Here is a 19,108-nt window from a genome sequence, read left to right as displayed (position 1 = left end):
ACTGCTACTCTGAGTTTTATTTAAGGGGGATAGACAGGACGAAGGGGCAAATTCCCCTCTTCTGGTCACAGGAGAGCAAGAGAAAGAGAAGGAAGAGAAGACATGAGAGGTTTCCTCTTTCCAGACTTTTGCTAAATAGGGAGTTTTCATCAGAGACATGCAGGGGAACACTGAGGACAGAGACTTGTACTTCCATTCTTCTCTCAGACATCCCCAGCTTCCCACCACTTTCTGGGCAGTGCTGCAGCAAAGTTGACTTGAAGTCCTTCAAGTCTAGTTTTCCTAGTTCTGTCCGGTTCCCTGGGAAAGGGCCTGATCACCTATGTTTTAACAAATGTCATTCCATTTAACTTTCACGAGATTTTCCTGAGTGGATCGTATAGTTTACAAATGGGGAAATTCATGCACTACTGAGGCACTTGATTTGTCCAGTTTTAGGAAAATGGGATTCAACAATGATTTAGAAGAAAACTTCCTAGGATTTAGGATGGAAGCTCCCGAGGTTTCAGCCCAACAGTCTTGGTGTAGACTGTCGCCTGAGGGACAAGTGTGAGCTCCTCCATTTGTTTTCTAGGGCTGCTGTGACGGAGAACCACAAACTGGATGGTTTATAGCAAGAGAGATTTATTCTCTGATATTTCTGGAGGCTATAAGTGTGAAATCAAGGTGTCAGCCAGGCCACGCTCTCTCTGATGCTAGGGGAGAGTCTGTTCCTTGCTTTCTCTCAGCCCTTGGTGTTGCTGGCAGCCCTTGGATTTCTTAGCTTGTAGGTGCATCACTCCATCCTCCACCTCTGTTGTCACATGGTGTTCTCCCCCAGGCATGTCTGCTTCTGTGCCTTCTCTTCTTTCTCCAAGGACATTGGTCTCACTGGATTAAGGGCCCACCCTAATCTAGTATGATCCCTTCTTGACTAATAACATCTGCTACAACCTTATTTCCAAATACAGTCATGTTCTGAGATTCCGAGAAGGACATGCATTCACGGAGACACTATCCAATTTACTACAGCCCCCTGTGCCCTGCTCTTCCCTCTGTTTTGTATTCTTGTTTATTAAGCCCCATCAGGGGACTCAGCCACATTGTTTGCTTAGCTGGTCTTATTTTCTTTGCCAGTTTGGTGGCATGCTGGGATCCTTGAACTTCCATATGATATTCTGCCTTGCTGGGTCACCCCAAGTAGGCAGGAACCAGGTTCTGCCTCCTAGTGACTTATTCATAGACGGCCGGGCCATGCAGCTATAACTAATATTTTGAAATAGTATCCTGTGTTCAATTTGTTTCTGATGCCCTGTAATTCTTGCTGCTCTAGGACTCTATATATACTGAATTTGAGCATCTCTTCAGGGAAAGGGCAGAGCCAGGGATAAAGGAAGTGTCAGACATTTGAGAGAAAAAAGGTTTTGGGGGGAACTCCCAGACCCACGCTCTAAATTATTAAGCTCTAGCTTGGAGGATTCAGACCACAACAGTTTTTCCTATAAACCAGAGAATAGGGAGAATGCAAGATTGCAGCGAGGTCCATTTTTCCCTTCAGAAGGAAGGTGAACACCCCTCTGGGCTGGTGGGAAGCCTGTGGTGAGGGAGAGTGAAGGAAGCTAGAGAGAGATTGAGAGGAGGAAGGAAAAACAGAGGCAGAGCTGCAAGGTAGGAATATGGATGTCCCTGAGGACCTCCCTGTCCTCTCATGGATGCATAGGGAATAGCGACCTTCTTTAAGAATTCCATGGTACAGAAAGCTTGTTTTTTGAATCTTGCCTTGACCTTTGGATGAAAATGCCTCATAGAGTGAAAATCAGGATTTCTCCAAAGCAGTAGAAGTGTCAACAAGTTATAGTCAGGTAAACAGAGGATGAAGAATAGTGCCATTTGGTTTTCTAATGTGAGTAGTGTGTAGGAGACCCAGACTTCCCCACTGACCCTGAAGGGGCATGGGAAGGTGCGTCCATGGCTAGCAGTCTGGGAGAAACCTGAGGTTGGAATGACGTGGGAGCTGAGTCCCTGTGACTGGAAGTCAGTGGGGGAAGTTGGGAGCAATGGGTACAGCAGGTAAATGGCAGAAACCCAAAGATCAAGTGGAGGACAGCAAAGCCGAAGGAAAGAAGACACTTCTCCCTATTATCAGGACAAATCATGAGCCAACCACTAGCTGGGTAAAGACAAGGAGGAGGGCACAGGAGAGAAACCCTGGAAAACTGAGTAATTACATATGAGAGGCTAAGTTTTAAACCAAGAAGAGACTGTGCTTCCTTGAGTTTTCCCAATAGCTAGCTCACATGAGTAGCTTGTTTGCAGATTGAGTTTAATTACAGAGAATGTTAAAAGTTGCTCTTACATTATAGTATATTAATTTTAGTGTTGTGATAATAAATTTTGAAACCATCACCTGATTATGACCCAAATTTCCTTTCCTTTATTTCCTATTCCATAGATATCTGTAAATTGCTCCCATTGTAGACTCTTGGGGGAAATTTTTGTTCAACTTTCTTATAGTCTTTGATATCTTATCTGTGGCTTAATCAAATCACTTCTTTGTCAGAAACAGTGGGTTTCTTTATATTTCCATCACAAACTTTCTAATCCAACGTCTATGTGGATCTTTAATCTGGTCTACTGGTGACCTAAATGTGTAAGCATCGCCTCACACTAATTTGTTTTTAAAAAGATAGTAAACCAAGCAAAGTGATAAGCAGAAGCTTCTCTGTGTTAGTATTTAAGCTGTTGAGTTCTCCAAGGATACATCCAGCAGTTTCAAAAATAATCTTGAAGCAGAATTGTACTCTCAAATTTTCAAGTTTTCAGTTATTCCTAAGTACTGAAATGCCAAACCGTTACAGATAAACTGTGGTAAGACTTCAGAGTTCAATGTGACTGGACAGAAATGGGACAGCTGAACTTTGAATGAAAGCAAGTGAAGTCATGCTTTTAGAGAAAAAACACTTCATCATCCTTATAAAACTAAAGGTTCCAAGCTGTCAGCTAACTTCAAAATGGAGATCTTTCCAGTTATTAGCCCCATACACAAATGCTCTCTAACAGCTAACAAATATTAAGAAAAATATTAACAGTAATAATAAGAATGATAACAATATGTTATTTGAGCCGGGTGCTGAGCTCTGTAATGTTCATGTATTACTTTATATAAAATTTAGTAACCTCTTTTCATTTTATGGGATATAGGAAATGTCAAGGTCACACTGACATTGGAAATTCAAGCTCAAGGCAATCTGATGTCAAACTCAAGACATTTACCTACCATGTTACACAGGCCTGCAGTAAGCATCTGCTCCGGAACAAATCAGCATTGCGTTTGTTCCCAAAATAGTGTCAGAATTATAATAGTGCAAGGGAGACATGTCAGAATAAGCATAATTCTAGGGCAGGGCTACTAAAATCACCTAGGCTGTGGTATGAGGGTAGACTTTTAAAAAATAATTCTGAGTTCAAGATGCAAACTGTACAGAAAACATGAACAGTTCACAAAAATCCTGGAAGTCTAGAACTAGAGACTAGCATGACCGTCTTACAAGAACAAGGGCCTATAAGAGGGAATACTGTATCAAATGAATAAAAACTCTCAGAAATTTGCTATTTTTAAGCTGAAATTAGAGTATCAAGACTAGCAAGGCCTTGGCTTCATGTTTTCTGCCTCTGCCTCTACTTTCCTCTGTTTGTCAGATGCTCTTCACTGGCAGCCACAATATATCTGAGACCTTAGCCCCATCATCTGGTAACAAATTACCTTGGCATCTTCTCAAAACACTATCCATATACTCAGCCTTTCCCGGGTACCTCCTTTTTAATCTGGACTCTAGATCTGCTGCTTCCAGGGCTTATTCTTTGGGTGCTTTGTTGCTTCCTCCAGCCGCACATCTCTCCCTGGCTGCTCAGTCCACACAAAGGGGATCTGACGTGCTTCCTGATTTCTAATGTTAGCAGTTACTGTTCTCACCGCCCTTTTCGTTCTCACTGAAGCCCTGTTGAGGGACAGTACTGTTTTCCGAAGTGAAATTCTTGTTTCATACTTAACATCAGTGTCTGGGCTCTACTGCTTATGAACAACTGCCCCACCCTGTCTCCTGGAAATGACCAGCATCTGGAATCCCCAGTGCGACGCTCTGTGTCTCTCATAGGAAATCGTATCTATCATCTGAAACAGCCGATTCTATGGGATGCTGCTTAGACTTCCAAGAGTGCATGCTGGAAGCTATTACTAAGTGGGGTGGGGGATAAAACTAGATGAATAGGCATTTGGTTAGAGAATTTTTATGAGGACAGAAGATTTTGTATCCTACAGAAGTGGTTCCAACTTAGGGTTAAACTTGGTTGTAACTTGGTTAGTGTTAGAGATCTGGTCCATTTGGGCAGAGGTCAGGGTGTGATGGTCTGTGGCCTCAGGAACATATCTGGGCCTCAGAACAATGATTCTTGCCTTAACTGATTTTGGAAATATCAAAAGTAGATTTAGCCTCAAGATAAAAGAATGAGACCAGGGATCCAGGACGCAGCTAACTTAGGTATGATGCAGGGTGAGTTATAGTCTCTGTTAGCTGTGATATGAGCCAGGAATCTGTGACCATGAAGAACAGAGCAAGCACAAGGAAGTATGGTGCAACCGGTCAGGGTTTACTACCTACCACTGACGATTTTTACATTCTTGTTTGGTTTTACAAACTAGGACAAGAATAGTCTGTATGGGAGTCAGTGTGATTTAAAGGGCCATTAGAGAGTAGCCACACATAATATAGAAGACCTGGTATCTGCTTTGTGGGGGCAGGCTAGATTGGAAAGAAAGGACAATTTTACCACTGACATCCTGATTCTGCCTACTCAGCTGTATCTCCTGAGTTACTTGTTTTCTCATTTCTGTCCCACCACCTTGGGTGAATTTTGTGCCAAGCTGTGACTCTCTCCATGGCACTGCCTCTCATTCTACCTAGTTTGGAACATCCTGTTCATACTGGAGGACAGAGGTAGAAATTTAAAGTGAAACTATAGTCAATAAAACTCTAATGGGTTATTAAGGTAATTAGGGCTATCAGAGGAAAGCCCCTACGTTTTCCTGGCCTTGCCATCACAAATGATAAAGTGTCCACTGCTGCTCCTGTTAGAGACAGAAAAGGACCCTTGAGTGGGCCCTGGCAGTAATGCCAGGTGGGATTCCCTTGAATTCTATACAATGTCCATATTCACTATGCAAAAATCCAAGAAGCTGATGATCTTTAAAGTTATTTACTCTGTCCTTGTAGGAAACTGCCCTAACTGGGCCAGAGTGTCCTGGGTCTGATTTCATTACAGCCTTTGGACCTGCCTTCTAAAGCATCTCCCCTTCTCTCTGATAAACCATCTCCCTGCCCGTCCTTAGGACTCAGCTCAGGCTCACCACCTGGAGGCCTTCAATAGTTAGTGCTAAGGTATGGCTGGAAACATGCCTATTTGGTCAGGGCAGTCTAAAAAAATGTTGAATTTTAAGAAAACAAACAAATAAAAACCTTCATTGATTAAAGTGATCCATTTAAAAAAAAAGTAATCTATCTAGTATTTTCATAGGAAAAAAAAGCATATTGGATCCAGTGCAATTTTTATTCTTACTGTTGTATAACCCAATTAATGGTTGCATGTGAAATCTGCCACCATGTGCCCTGGGACTTTCTTTATATAGCACTTACAGTGTCAGCAGAAGTAGCGGTCTTGTGTTGACCAATGCACCCAGTCCACTAGATTGTGTGTTTCTTAAAGGAAGGGATTCTGTTCTATATAGCTTTGAATGGTCAACACACAGGATAAGACCTGACCCAGAGCAGATACATCTGGCTATTTCCTCAATTGAAGTAAATTGTAAAATAGGTTCTCTAAGCTCTCTATGAGCTCCAGAAATTTCACTCAGGAACTCTGGGGGCTCCATGAGTGGTTGGTCCTTATCTAGGCAGACGTGTGCATTACTTGAAGAGAAAGGCCTTGAGTTCCCAAATCTTATGTCCTAATATCGAAGGTTAAGAAAAGCAATCCCTATTAGGGATACTTAGTCTGGGTTCCTTTGTTAAAGTGATACACTGATACACTTCTGGGAGTAATAAAATATTTCAACCTAGAGTCTTGAAATCACTCAAATTGCCTATGACTCCATAAACAAGAGTCGGAAAAGCACAGTACAAATATACAGCTGAAGTACTATTTCAGAATGTGAGCAGCTAAAATCTGGAAATGCCTCATGGATGAGACACATTCTAAGTTGTCATCTGAGAGAGGAGTTGCACTATACTGGCCCTTGAAGCTGCTGGGCTGCAGCAGACTAGAATTACCTACTTTTAAAAAACTGATCTCCAGAAACATAACCCCCCCCCCCCCCACCAGCTGACCAGTGAGTGAGCTTCACTCCTTCTCCTTCAGAAATGCCACACATTGAGCTTTGCTTCTCGAGTGATACTTAATTCCACCTATGTGAAAGTGGCATTTCATAAAGAAGGGGTCCTCAACACTGTGAGGTATCTTTTGGGGCCTTCTAAACATTCTTGGCTCTTCTTACCTTATACCCAGGTGGTAAGCACCAGATCACACCCTATAAAAATAATATGCATAATTCACTTAAGTGAGGAAAAGGACCTTGGTGGAAACAATGGGGACTGTTTATTTTCTAGAGCTTGGAGGCCCTCCCCCACCCCAGAGGGAGGTGGACCTGCAGTGTGTTATACCAGTCTATTATGAGAGCAGATAAATGAGTACTATGCTCCAGATTTTCCACAGCAATTGCTTTTTTAACACATGTATAAATGCACGTTTTTAGCTATTTTAATCACTTCTTTATCCATATGTTGTTTGAATAGTGAAGAATATATTCCACAAAGTAGATTGTGCGCAGGAAGCACTAATTATTGAGGCTACAGAAACAAATCACAAACCACTACAACATTCCCAGTTTTCCTCTATTAATTTTCGGTGAAATGTTTCTAGACTAGTTCCAATGTAAATTATAGATGCTTTGCTTTTTCTAATCCTTTTGCAACTATGAATTTCTTAAGCTCCTCAAACATCAGAGCTAGGTCTACTGCCCCAATGAGAGACTCGTCTTTCACAAAAGAGAAAAGGTTTTCAAAGCAGTTAACTTTAGTAGGAGACATTACATATTAAATATACTATGCTCTGAACTCTTCGTGTTTTTCCCCTAGAGCCTTCATTGCTGTGATGACCATATTTCCATTTAAAAGGACAGAAATAGGGAAGAAATGAAGCCGTTTCCAAGTGCTGTGGCCTGTTCTGCCCTCTAGTCAAGCAGAACGGATCCTGGGAGACCTTGGGCGGCAGGGAGGGGATAGTCTGTCCTGTAATTACCCCAGGTCTAAGGTGGTAGCTGGCCCTTCCGCGTGCAAACACAAACATTGGCGTCAGAAATAATCACGGGCGTCCGCCGGCGCCGGGCTCCGGCTGATGGGGGTTGGGGGGCTCGGCGGAGAAGGCTGGAGCCGGATGCTGCTGGCCTCAAGGAGCCTCTCGGTGCTGTCCATACTGATGAGCTCCGCGGCTGACACAGGAAAGCAGAGCTTAGGAGGAGCCGAGGAGGCAGAGGAGGCGCGGAGGAAGGCGACTGAGCCGCGCACCCGGCTTTGACGTCGCCCGGCTGCGGCTAGCAGCTCGCGCTCTCAGCACGTAGCGCACAACGTGACCACACACAGCCTTCCGTTCCGGCAGCCCGGCAGCCCGCTCTCGGCTTCGTCCTCCTCCTCCTCCTCCTTTTCGCCTCCGCGACGCGCACCCCCGCGCACACCCAGGGATTCCGGCCCGCGTCGAACCCTGGGCGCTCCGCCGCCCAGCCCGGGCACTTCTGCCGCAGCGGGGGCCCGAGCGGCGACCACGCAGTTGGTGTCCTCCTCAGGCGGCCGCTCCCGCGTTCACCTCTGGATGCCAGCACTACGTTAGCCCAGGCAGGGAACCCCTTCGGCTGCTCCCTCCTCTAAACTCCCGTCTTGTCCCGACCGCCCCCACCCCTCCACCTGACGGGGGCAGCGCGGAAGCGAGGCGGACGCGCGCGGAGCCGGTGGGCACGCGTAGACGTGTGTGCGATCCGGTCTCTGCTTGGCATTCTCTCTCTCTGGCAAGTGGCGGTGCCTGGACTCTGCTTTCGGCTCCCGGAATTGGCGCGGCCGGCTTGAGCCCCCTCTTCGCTGGCGGGGCGCTAAAGGCTATTTTGGAGAACCGTGGCGGTGGAGGCGGCGGCGGCGGCTGAGGCTGGTGCTCGAGAGAGCTCCAGACGCACACCCTGCGCCCTGTCGGTCCCTCTCCTCCTTCCCTCTCCTCCCTTCCCTTCCTCCCCACCCCTGTCCCCCTATCCTCAGTCCTCCTCCTCCTCCTCTTCCTCCTCTCCCTCCTCTCCCCGCTCGGCGATGCGAGCCTGTATCGTGTAACAGGATTGGCGTTGCAATGGCAACTGATGGAATGGGGGAAGGCAAGACAGCAGGGCTGGGGGCTCCGGACTGCGGGCGGGCGGGCCCCTGCCGCCGCTTGACGCTCCTCCGGGGACCTTCGCGAGTTACTTTGTAAAGGTGAACCCAAGCGAGGAAGCCCCTGCTCGGTGCCCCGAGTCAGAGGCCACTTCCTGCTCCGTGGCTGCCCGCGCCAGGCTCGCACCGCTCGGCACACCCGGCCCCTTGCCCGCAGCCGCCGCCAGCCCAGCGCGCCGCCGCCGCCGCCGCCGCTGCGGAGACTCGAGCCCGCTACCCTGAAGAACACTTCGCCTTACCGCTCCCCTTCCCATCACGCCCCCTGCTCCTCCCTGGCGTCTGCGATTTTCCCAGGAGCCCGGTGTGAGTGCGGTGTGCGTGTGAGTCTGTGACCGGTATTGTGTTGTGAGAGTGTGTGTGTGTGTGTGTGTGTGTGTGTGTGTGTGCATGAGTGTGGAGTGTGCGGGGCTCCTGCGCTCCGCTCACGGTCGCCGCCGGGGAAGGACGGACGGAAGGCGCTTCCCGCTTCGGCGAGCGGTTCCTGGGCACCCCGGCTCGGCCGGGGCGCGAGTGGAGCGCGCCCGGCTGGCCGCCGGCCTCCAGAAGGTCCCGCTGCGTCCTCCCTGGGCTGGATATGTTCATGTTCACGTGAAGATGGATTTAGTGTACGGTCTCGTGTGGCTGCTGACAGTCCTCCTGGAGGGGATCTCTGGCCAAGGAGTGTACGGTGAGTGGAATCGCGACGCTATCGTGACCTTGTGATTCTTCGGTAAGATAGGCTAGTGAGCGAAAAAGCACGACTCGCGCCGTTCCGGGGCCCCTCCCGACGTGGCTTTTGATTTACACTTCATCACGTTATTGGGAGCGATAAGGAGGCGGCCGCGCGCTGCGGATTGGGCTGCGAGCCGCTCCCCCAGCGCCTCGGCTCCGGCTCGGAGTTAGGTCGAGCCGGCAGCACCGCGCTCCTGAGAAAGAGTGGCTTTGCACTTGATTTATCCCCTCTGGGGACCCGAGCTCTAGCAGTCTTTGATTTAATACTGATTTGGCTCCTTACTTGCTTTGGTGTCGGTGCCCCGGTTTCCCCCTAAGGAAAGCTTCGAATGTGACCCCAGTGAGCTCCCCATTCCTCTCCGCCCACCCCCCGCCTTTTTGGGGGGATGGAGTGAATGCCTACTTGACTTGATTTTCTAGCTCAGGAAGTGGGTTGACAGTCTAGTTGCGTTCTGCACCAGCCGTTGCCATGAGCACTGACTTGGGGAGGGGAAAATAGCAGGCAAGATTCTCTGTGCCAGACACAATTAAGGGACGTGTTTATGTGAATGGATGAGCAAATGCATGAATGAACGGACCGCCAAGTTCGCGCGTCTCGGCTCCGGGTCAGGACACTAGTTCACTGCAACATGAACACAATCTCAGTTCTCAGGAAAACCCAGGACCGAGAGAGTTAGGACCCAGAGAAAAGCAAGCGTGTTCATTCGGATGTTTTTAAGTCCTAAGGAGCAAATCCAGGTTCCTTCGCCTGTCAGCAGCTGGCATCCTTGGCTTTCGGGACTGAAAGATACATTCACACACCCCCTCCAGGCTCTGACTGAAACGCGCGTCTTCTCCTGGGACAAGCAGGCGGTGCCTCAAAGGAAAAATAACTTTGTGTTCTCAAGGTGTGGTGAGAAGGTTAGAACAGCCCTTCGGGGGACAGCAGGCCAAGTCTCGCCTACAGCTCCCAGCCCAGGGCCAATATCCAGAGAATGTGTGCTGGAAATTTGGCCCACTGCCTTTGGTCTCCCTCGTGGGTTTGGACCCCAGCGCTGCAGTGGTAGCCAGTGGTTGCCCCGGGAAAAGGGCTGAGTGTTGGTGGAAGTGCAGACCCTAGAAGTGACTGCGGAGTGGGCACGAAGGCAAGGGGACCCTGAGTCCTCAAACTCTCTGGGAACCTGGAGCGCGCAATGGGCGGGAGTTTGGGAACCCATGAGGGAGATCGACCCAGCCTTTACTTTCCACTGTGTCTGGCCCAGTGCTGAGCAGCGCTGGTGGCGGGGAGAGGGTCCCGAGCAGCCAGCACTGGCCTCTGCTGCACCTCATCTGGCACTCCCCTTTCCCGTCTTCCTACTTCCCTACTTGGCTCCCGCCAAGAAGTCTTCACTCTCTCCCTCTAAGCATGTTAATTTCCCCTTTCTCTTCATTCTCTTCTTTCCCCAAAGACGGGGAGCTTGCGTGGTGGTGGTGGTGCTGCTGCTGCGGCTGGCAGTGGTGTGTGCAGGAGAGAGATGCTGAGACTCCTCGAAGGTCTGATGTCTTGGCTAATAGCAGGAGGTGGGGCCTTGTGCAGAGCAGGAATTCATTTAGTGTTCTTTTGACTTCAGCTGGACTCTGATGTCCAGCAGCTGCAAGTGGATGGGATTCTGGGGATGGAGGAATGCTGCAGACAGAGCCTTCTTAGGGAGATGTTCTTTGGTATGAGAGATTCTGAATTCTGCTTGTCCTAGTCTTTATTTCTCTCTCTTTGGTTCAGATCATCCCAAATAAAAGGAGTGTTTTTTTTTTTTAATTTTGTGTATGTGTGTGTAGGAGATAATGTGAAGTGAGAACCCGGGGAGGGGAGGATGTATGGGAACTGTCTGGATTAGAAATGCAGAGTTCCATTTTTCTGTCACTTTGTGTCATTCAGATTATTTGTCCTGGCAAGTCTCGTGTTGGGCAGTGGAAAAGTGTAAGATCTACGAGTGGAGACAAGTAGGGAACAATTGCATCAAAACAGTCCTGTGCCTGTGCTGCTTGACAATGAAGAAGGATGCATTTCTGTTACTGAATTGATCATTGTGATGAAGCTGGTGGTCTTTTTTTTTTTTTTAATATTGATGTGGTTATTAGTCACTTAGCTAGGAATAGAATTGGCTTTGTGTGAAAATTAGTCAGCATCGCTAGTCGTTATAAATGTCATAGCTATTAGGTGGGTGAAAAAATATATTTATATATTACTTTTCACATATCTTACCACATCACAGAAGTGAGACTCTCAAAGTGGGAACCCTTACCCTTCAACACCAGCATTACCTGGGAACTTGTTAGGAATGCAGATTCTTGGGCTCTCCCAGACTTTCTTAATCAGAAATTTAGGGGGTGGGACCCACATTCTGTGTTCTCCACCTCATGTGCTGCATATGCTCAAGTCCAAGAACCACTGATAAAACTTCACGTTTCATTGCTTTGACTTTGTAAATCATGACCTTTCTTAACATGAAGTATTTTATTTTTATTTGTGGAAGCATTTGTAGAGAAGAGTATGGTTTTTTTATTTAGGGATAAAATATTGATCAGCTATAAAAATGACATAGGTATAAGAGTTAATGTAAGATTCTAAAGTGTGTTTTGAACATTTTACATGAAGAGCCTTGAAAATGATTAATTAAAAAAAGGAGGGCAATTATAAACAGAGACTTCAAAGACCTAGATAGGGACTTTGCTAGCATAAAAGTCTATATCCATGTACCCCTTTATTTGCCTTTTTTTTGCCAGATGTAAAACCATTCATGTTACACACAAAATATTATTTCTTAATATTGTAGCTAGGTTCAAGAGGAAATAAAATGATTTTATGGGTAATTCAGGCAAAATCACTTCACTATAGCCAAAAATTAATTCCATGATTTAGAAATGTATCATTGTAGCCTTTCTTCTTTGAAATAGCTAGTCAGCCTTTCACTCTTCTACTTTTAGTCTGGAGAACTCTGAGCATGAAATTTAGAATTTTTTAAGTAACTGAAAATATTTGTTTTAATGCCTAAATTATATTGTCTAGAGTTGCTATAATATTCATCCTGTAGTGCTCAATCAGCTTGGCACCATGTGCACTACTTAGGTATTAAAGTTTCTCCTATAGACCTAGGAACTTATTGTCATTTATCTTGGAATATGGCTTAGCAGACTTACTGCACAGTAGCTGAGATTTGTGTATGTGTGACATTTGGTAAGGTAGGTTATCCTTTGACTTATTCCTGCCTGTCTAATCTCCACCAATGATTCTGATGTCATTAAAAAACATTTTTAAAAACTGGCATTTTCCCCTATAGATATCTATATTTGTGTAGTTTTAAAAATCAATTTTTCTCAAGTTATATATTCTCCCTTCTTGAATTTTAAAAAGTTATTTGTGCTCAAACTTTTTCCTGAAAATAATTTTGGAGTTTTAAAGTTTTATTTTAATTTTCTTTTTTCCTATATTAAACATCACTGAACACCAAAAAGTCATTAAAGAACAATGAACTGGTACCCATCTTTGGTGTTATTAATTTTGTTGCACTAAACCCATTGCGTTAAGTTTAGGATAACTGATTAAACATAGCATCAAGGGTCACAGTGTAAACCCCAGCTAGGTGTGTACTACTGAATACTTAGAGCTGAGTGATCCAAAGTATTTTCCTAGTTTTGAAAGTTTTCTTTGTAAGTTATTCTGTGGATGTTAACTGGGATTTTTTTTTAAGAGAACCTGTTGATAATATGTAATACTGAGAATCAAATTTCCTGTAAACTTCACAGTTTTCTTGCTTAAAAAGGAAAAACTGCTCCTTTGCCACACATTGTATTTTTACTTCTGTTATACTGTTAATTTCCAAGGAGGCTAGTGAAAGATTATAACTGCTGTAGCATGGGACAGATCCCCACTACAGCTGAAAAACAGAATAAATGTCTGTGTCTGAATAGCTTTTAATAGGAGCCAAATTGACCAATGACTTGATATCCTAAAATAGTTAATGTACTGCCCATAAATAGCTTGCAGAATGTGCTAGAAGCAGTAAATAGAAAAAGTTTATCAACACATATGTATAACAAATTAACAAGCTGTATTCTCAATTTAATAATAACAACTAACCTCATAAAATCTAAGAATGACACCTCAGGCAGTAGCTAACAGAAAAGACTTGGTGGAATTGAGAACATGGGGATAAGACAGGAAGGATCTGGAAGATATTTCAGACTGTTAGTGGGTTGAATCTAAATGCACAGATTGACCCAAAGGGATAAGGATGCTCTGGAAGGTCAGTTGATCATTACCTCCAGTCCCAGGATGTTGCCATCCTCACAGCAAAGTTACCCCACAGTGCATTGAATTGTGGTTTGGAGAAACCCTGTGATCAGATGCTGCTTTTGATTGAACACATTTTTAAGGTGTCAGCCTGTGGGAGGAGAGAGGAGATGATTTTAATAAGTATTACTTAAAAAAAGTATATCTGAAGCTCTACCATATACAATTAGCTCTAACCTTCTCTCTTCCCACTCCTCACCCCACTGTCCATGTGTGTTTGAGAATACACACACACACACATACACAAACTCACACACATACATACATGCACACATACCCTTAATCATCACCACTTTGGTCACCATTACAAGGAAAAGTGGGCTGTCCTTTGTATCTTGGGATTATTTTTGTCCATTCACAGTTGTCATGTTGCTGAGAATTCGCATGCCAAACGAACAGATTATTTTATACAGTGTTACTTGCTCATGGCTTGTCAGTGCCCTGGGAAGCCCCTAAGTGGACTGTTAACTATTTAAGATTGAGCAAGTTGTACATCAAGCCTAAGGAATCATTTTCTAGAGAACAAATCAGTGAGGGTGCTAGTGTTCTGACAATTAGGAATTAGAGGTTAAAAGTTTAGAAACAGTTCTGGTGAATGGATGTCACAAAAGAAATGCAAGGAAGGCATTTTTCATGATTCTCATGATAGTGGCTTAATTTTATTAAGTACTCCGGTGCTGACTCTTCTTACGGATATTGTGAATATTTTAGTTCTTGTTTTATAAGGCAAACCACTTTAAACCTCTTTTGAGAAGCAGGATACAAGCAAACTTTTCTGAAAACACATGCTCTGTATTCTTTTAAAACTCATTGTTTTAATGTGATTGAGGTAGGGCTCATGGGGATGCAACCTATAGCATGAACCTGTGGGTTCAGTGTATGTTTTAAGACGGTGTTAGGAATCGTGATCTTGGGTTGCTGTCCAGCTGTAGAGGTAATCCACTCACGTTCTCCAACCTGGTCCTCATGCTTTGGGAAGAGTCTTGGAAGAGTTGGGCTCAAGGCTTGCAACCCACAAAGTCAAAGGCAGAGAGCCACCTGGTCCTGAAACTGAGCTCTAGAGCTTGGTGGTCTTTGTTAGCTGCAGTGAGCCTAAGGGAATGTGCTGTCAGCTCCCAGTTGAATTGGGAAAGATAGTAGTTTCCTTTTGGGCTGTTTTGGAAGGACAAGCAACGTATCATATTGAATGCATTTCAAGTATGAATAGGGTGAACGTTTTTAGCTTCACTGTAATTGCCATTAACTGAATGGTCCCTCAAAGTGAAATTTCATTTCTTTGCTTCAGTGACTGTCAATGTAAATATATTACTTAGAGCAGACTGAATAAATGGTGTCATTCATAGAACACTGTATCCTATTTTTATTTTCAAATCCAATTAATAAACTTTTGGCCCTGTAAAATCATGAAGCTGTAAATAGGAAGGGACTTTATGATGACATTAAATCATCTCACTAATTTCAGGCGCAATGGCTTTACATTATGCTAGTCAGTTGATGGTCCTATGCTGTTTGTGAGATTTCTTAACAGAAATAAATTTCACAACTCTTTTTTTCCAGAGTCCAGTCACATTCACTGGATGGATGTTTTTTGTTTGTTTTGTTTGTTTGTTTGTTTGTCACCTTGCTAAAATCTCTCATCTCCATTACTGGGGCATGCACTTAGTTATTTCCCTTTTTATTCCAATACAATTCCATTTTTTTCTTAACTATACCACCTTGAACTGATCCCAGTTAAGTTCTTCTATATTGGTTTCTTACTACTTTTCCAAGATACTATGCTGTTTCTAATCTTGTGTTTTAAAGCACTTTATTTCCTATCCTGTTGATGTAATTGATTGAATTCAGTAAGAAAGATGATTTCCATTTCATAATCCAAAGCATACATTCCCCAGGAGTTTGCAATTCACAGAAAAGGATTTCAAATATTAGGAACATTTTTGGGGTCTATTACACATTTACTGTAAACTTATCATTTAAAGACATATTATGGTAGGAGCAAAGGTATTAGAAATTCTGATGTAACTTATTCTTTCTGTCTTTTAGTATGCCGCCACTACAACTTTGCATACAAATAGGAGACGCCGGTTTCTTACTGTTCCCAATAAAAAGTATTCCAAGGAGTGTTGTGTGGTTGGCAGATGGGGTCAAATATGTGACATGTTACCTTATCTGCAAGCAGCATATTTCTTGTCCTATTTTGATGTAATGAGAATGGGAGGGCTAAAAATAATGGAGTGATTCTGTGGAAAGGGAAGCATGTATGTCTTAAAGAGGAAAAGTTGGTTTGTAGCTAGGTCTCCTACAGTCCTAAAGGACAGCACAAAGGTCATTGAGATCTCAAAGAGGTCAGTAGAAAATCAGATGCTAGCCTGAAAAGGCTATTAGAAAAATGCATCTACCCTTTAGGTAGTAGCAAAACAGCAATGTTTTTTTTTTTTTTTTTTTTTTTTTTCCTGAAGAAAGTGATACTTTGTTTGTGTGTGACAGAGGAAGAAAAAAAATGTCTGTCATTCCACTGAAAGACATCTTCAGGGAGATTTTTCTAGTCTTTTGGAAGGGAAAGATGAAAAATTCTTAAATAGAGCCTGTGGTCCCAGTGGACCAGATTATCCTACCGGCTAATTGACTATACATAAGGAGAGATAGGCACTGATTAAACATTGGGGCATCCTCTCTGAGTGGGGCTGTGAACTGGATTCAGGCCTCACCTCAGATCTACTTCCTACTGAAGAAGAGGAGGCTCCCCTGAGTATCCTGCGAAGGATAAAAAACTCTGAGGAAGATGCCTGACTTCTCAGAAACTGTTACCAGTAGGAGTTGTACAGATTCTGGGCAGATTTTAGTTAAGTTCTGGAACTTCAGTCAACAAAGTAACATATAATTGCTGTGGATAAAACATGTAGCTATGTAGTAAGGGCTGTGAAATCAAAAGAGTTTTCAAGTTGGGGAGATAAAGCCAAATAGAAGAACAAACAAAATAAGACTATGAGATATATATAAATATATATGCCTAGACGAGAGAGAACATTTATATCTGCCATAGTTGGAGGAAACTTGAAAAAGCTAGTACATCATGATTTGAGTCTTGAAAGGGAGTTGGTGTAATATAGGTAAAGAGGGAGGAAAGGGCATTGCTACAGCTTGGATCTCAGCTGCAGGAATGGTGGGGCAGAAAGAAAAATAACCGTGCAATAAGTATCTGGCATTAAGCCTAAGCAATTTCTCCAAAGTTTATCCCACCTAGAAAGATATATCTGTCTCTTAACTTCTGCCAACTCTGTCTAAGTCCGAAGTCTGTAGGTCTGTGAAATAAATGTTATTGTGTGATACTCTGGAACTTGCTCAGGTATTTATGTCTACCAAGTTCCCAGGTTTGTGTGTGTGCACCATGAAGCCACCTGACCTGCTCATCAGAAGATAAGAGAGTTGTCTCTAAAGTTCCTGTGGGATACTGAGCCCTCCCGAATTCCAGGCAGACTGGGGAAGCTTTGAACCTACAGAGCAGCTCCTTTGGGAGTTAAAGTCAAAGACTTTTCAAAGCCTTTTTAGAGTGCCTACTACTTAGAAGTGGTGGACTGTGGGTCCAGAATGACTTAAAACATCATGTTGTTCTTTACAAATGTACAGCCACTGAGATGAATGCATGGCCCTTATGAAAGGAGAGGTATGTGCTTTCATTATTGTTTTTTTTTATTTTTTTATTTTTTGTTTTATTCTTGCACAAGGCAGCATGATGTGGTTGAACACTGTTGGGGAACTTGGGCTTTCTCCTTGTTCACCTACTACTTTACTGTGTAACCATAGGCAAAAAACAGTCTTAATCTCTCTATCCCTTGGTTTCTGTATCTAATAAACTCTTGGGAAAGTGGGCTGTTACACAGAGAAAATGTAAATAACAGCAAGAATAAGAAAGTGTGGTTGCATTTTTATACCATGTGTAGAGGAAGAACTCATAGTGTCTTAAAAAAAGTGCACTCAGGTAGTCCAGCAGTTGGACCTCATGGAAAGAGTGCCATTTGGTTCTTAGAACAGAGTAAGGGGCTAGGAAGTAACAAAGAGCAAGTAATTGTTTTCTGGAAAAAATAATTCCTGTCTATCAGTCTAGCAGAAAATAACTCAAATGGTATATTTTTAAACAGTGCATGTAATATTACATGGAAATGCTACGTGACAGGCATCTCACATGCACGTGTGGTTGGTGTTGCTTCACAGACTAGTCTCCTCTCAATCCACATGACCCTGGAGTTTCTCCTTTTGCTCCTTAATGGTGGGGCGCTAGCACCCCCCTATTACTGTCACCTAAAACCTTATGGTTATGAGTATATTTTTATATGTTCAAATATGCATATAAATCTTGCTTTTGTATCAAGGATTGTGAATAGTCTCAATATCCTGCCATTTTGAGACTAACTGAAAAATGGTATATAAAAATAATACATCTAGATGGAAAAAATAGGTATATATTTATAAGAATACAAATAATTGATAATTTAAAAATAAAAGCAGAGAAAAATGAGGATAAATCATTAAATGGGACTATCACAAATTTATCATGTATTTGGTCCTAAAGTGACCAAAATTGCTGTTTCTCACCTAATCCCCTAAACATTTTAAAAAAATCTATTTTTTACAATAGAATTTTAGAATTACCTGTAAAGGCTGGAACCTTATTCAACATTAAACTGTAACAGCTACATACATAAGATAGCATTTTTATATGCAATTTATGTTGATGATCCTTGGCAAGCACTTGGTTTCTAATTTTTGAGGGTGAAAGGTAATTCACCTCAGTAACCTCTGTTCATATACCTAACTCGATGGGAGAAATTCATTAGGCTAGTTTTCTGAGTGTCAGAATATTAGCTAGATATAGGTTGGGATTATTGGTCAGGTACTTCTGTAACCAAACCAAAAGGTCATCTTTACTTAGGACTTTAGATAGACAACAGAATTATTGGTTGAGTATAATTTCCCCCATCATCGGGAATGAACAATACTGACTTTGCTAAGCATGTCCCTTTAAGCATGTACACACAGTGGACTCTGTGACACGCCATGCACAGATTTAACTGATGTGTAGTTTTGGAGTTGGTATTTGTCTTGGTATTTCAGAGTTACTAAAGTTATTATCAAGAAGTTCTGTGGTTATTATTTTTATCCTGGTTCTGAACCCTTCCTTTTTCATGGCTTATTCTACACCATTATTATGATTCTCCCCTCAGTCTTTTACTCACTCACATTTTTCATTTGATTCGTGTTTCACACCGGACTATACAGCCCGCACCCTTTCCTTGATGGAGCTGCTATATTAATATTAAAATTTTCAGTGTTAGTCCACAGTTAATCAAAGCTCCATCTTGGGCTGATTTTGTCCCTATTTTGTCATGTGTAGATTCGTCTAAGTATAATTGTCTGAGGAGGTGCGTCCCTCTCCCATTCTGACCATTCCCTGCAATGTTGTAAACTGTGTAATGACATCATCACTGTGAAGAGTGGAGCTTAGAAAGCTCCCCTGCTTTACCCAAGACAGAACTCCCAGTGGGCTGCAGCCTTTTTTACTCAGAGTCTACTTACTCCCTGAGTATTTCCTGTG

At 43.5% G+C, this 19,108-nt stretch overlaps 1 protein-coding gene across 1 annotated transcript in view; it reads left to right on the top strand.

Moving 5' to 3' along the window:
* The first annotated feature begins 7,518 nt into the window (after positions 1-7,518).
* MDGA2 (MAM domain containing glycosylphosphatidylinositol anchor 2) overlaps positions 7,519-19,108 on the top strand; it is a 697,006-nt gene continuing 685,416 nt past the window's right edge. Inside the window, exon 1 of the mRNA XM_010976971.3 lies at positions 7,519-9,162. Coding sequence (XP_010975273.2) covers positions 8,883-9,162 — 280 coding nt within the window. The 5' untranslated portion in view covers positions 7,519-8,882. The remainder of the gene's footprint in view (positions 9,163-19,108) is intronic.

The sequence above is a fragment of the Camelus dromedarius genome, chromosome 5, assembly GCF_036321535.1.
Source record: "Camelus dromedarius isolate mCamDro1 chromosome 5, mCamDro1.pat, whole genome shotgun sequence".
NCBI classification, from domain to species: domain Eukaryota; kingdom Metazoa; phylum Chordata; class Mammalia; order Artiodactyla; family Camelidae; genus Camelus; species Camelus dromedarius.
This window is presented reverse-complemented; position numbering and strand designations above follow the sequence as displayed.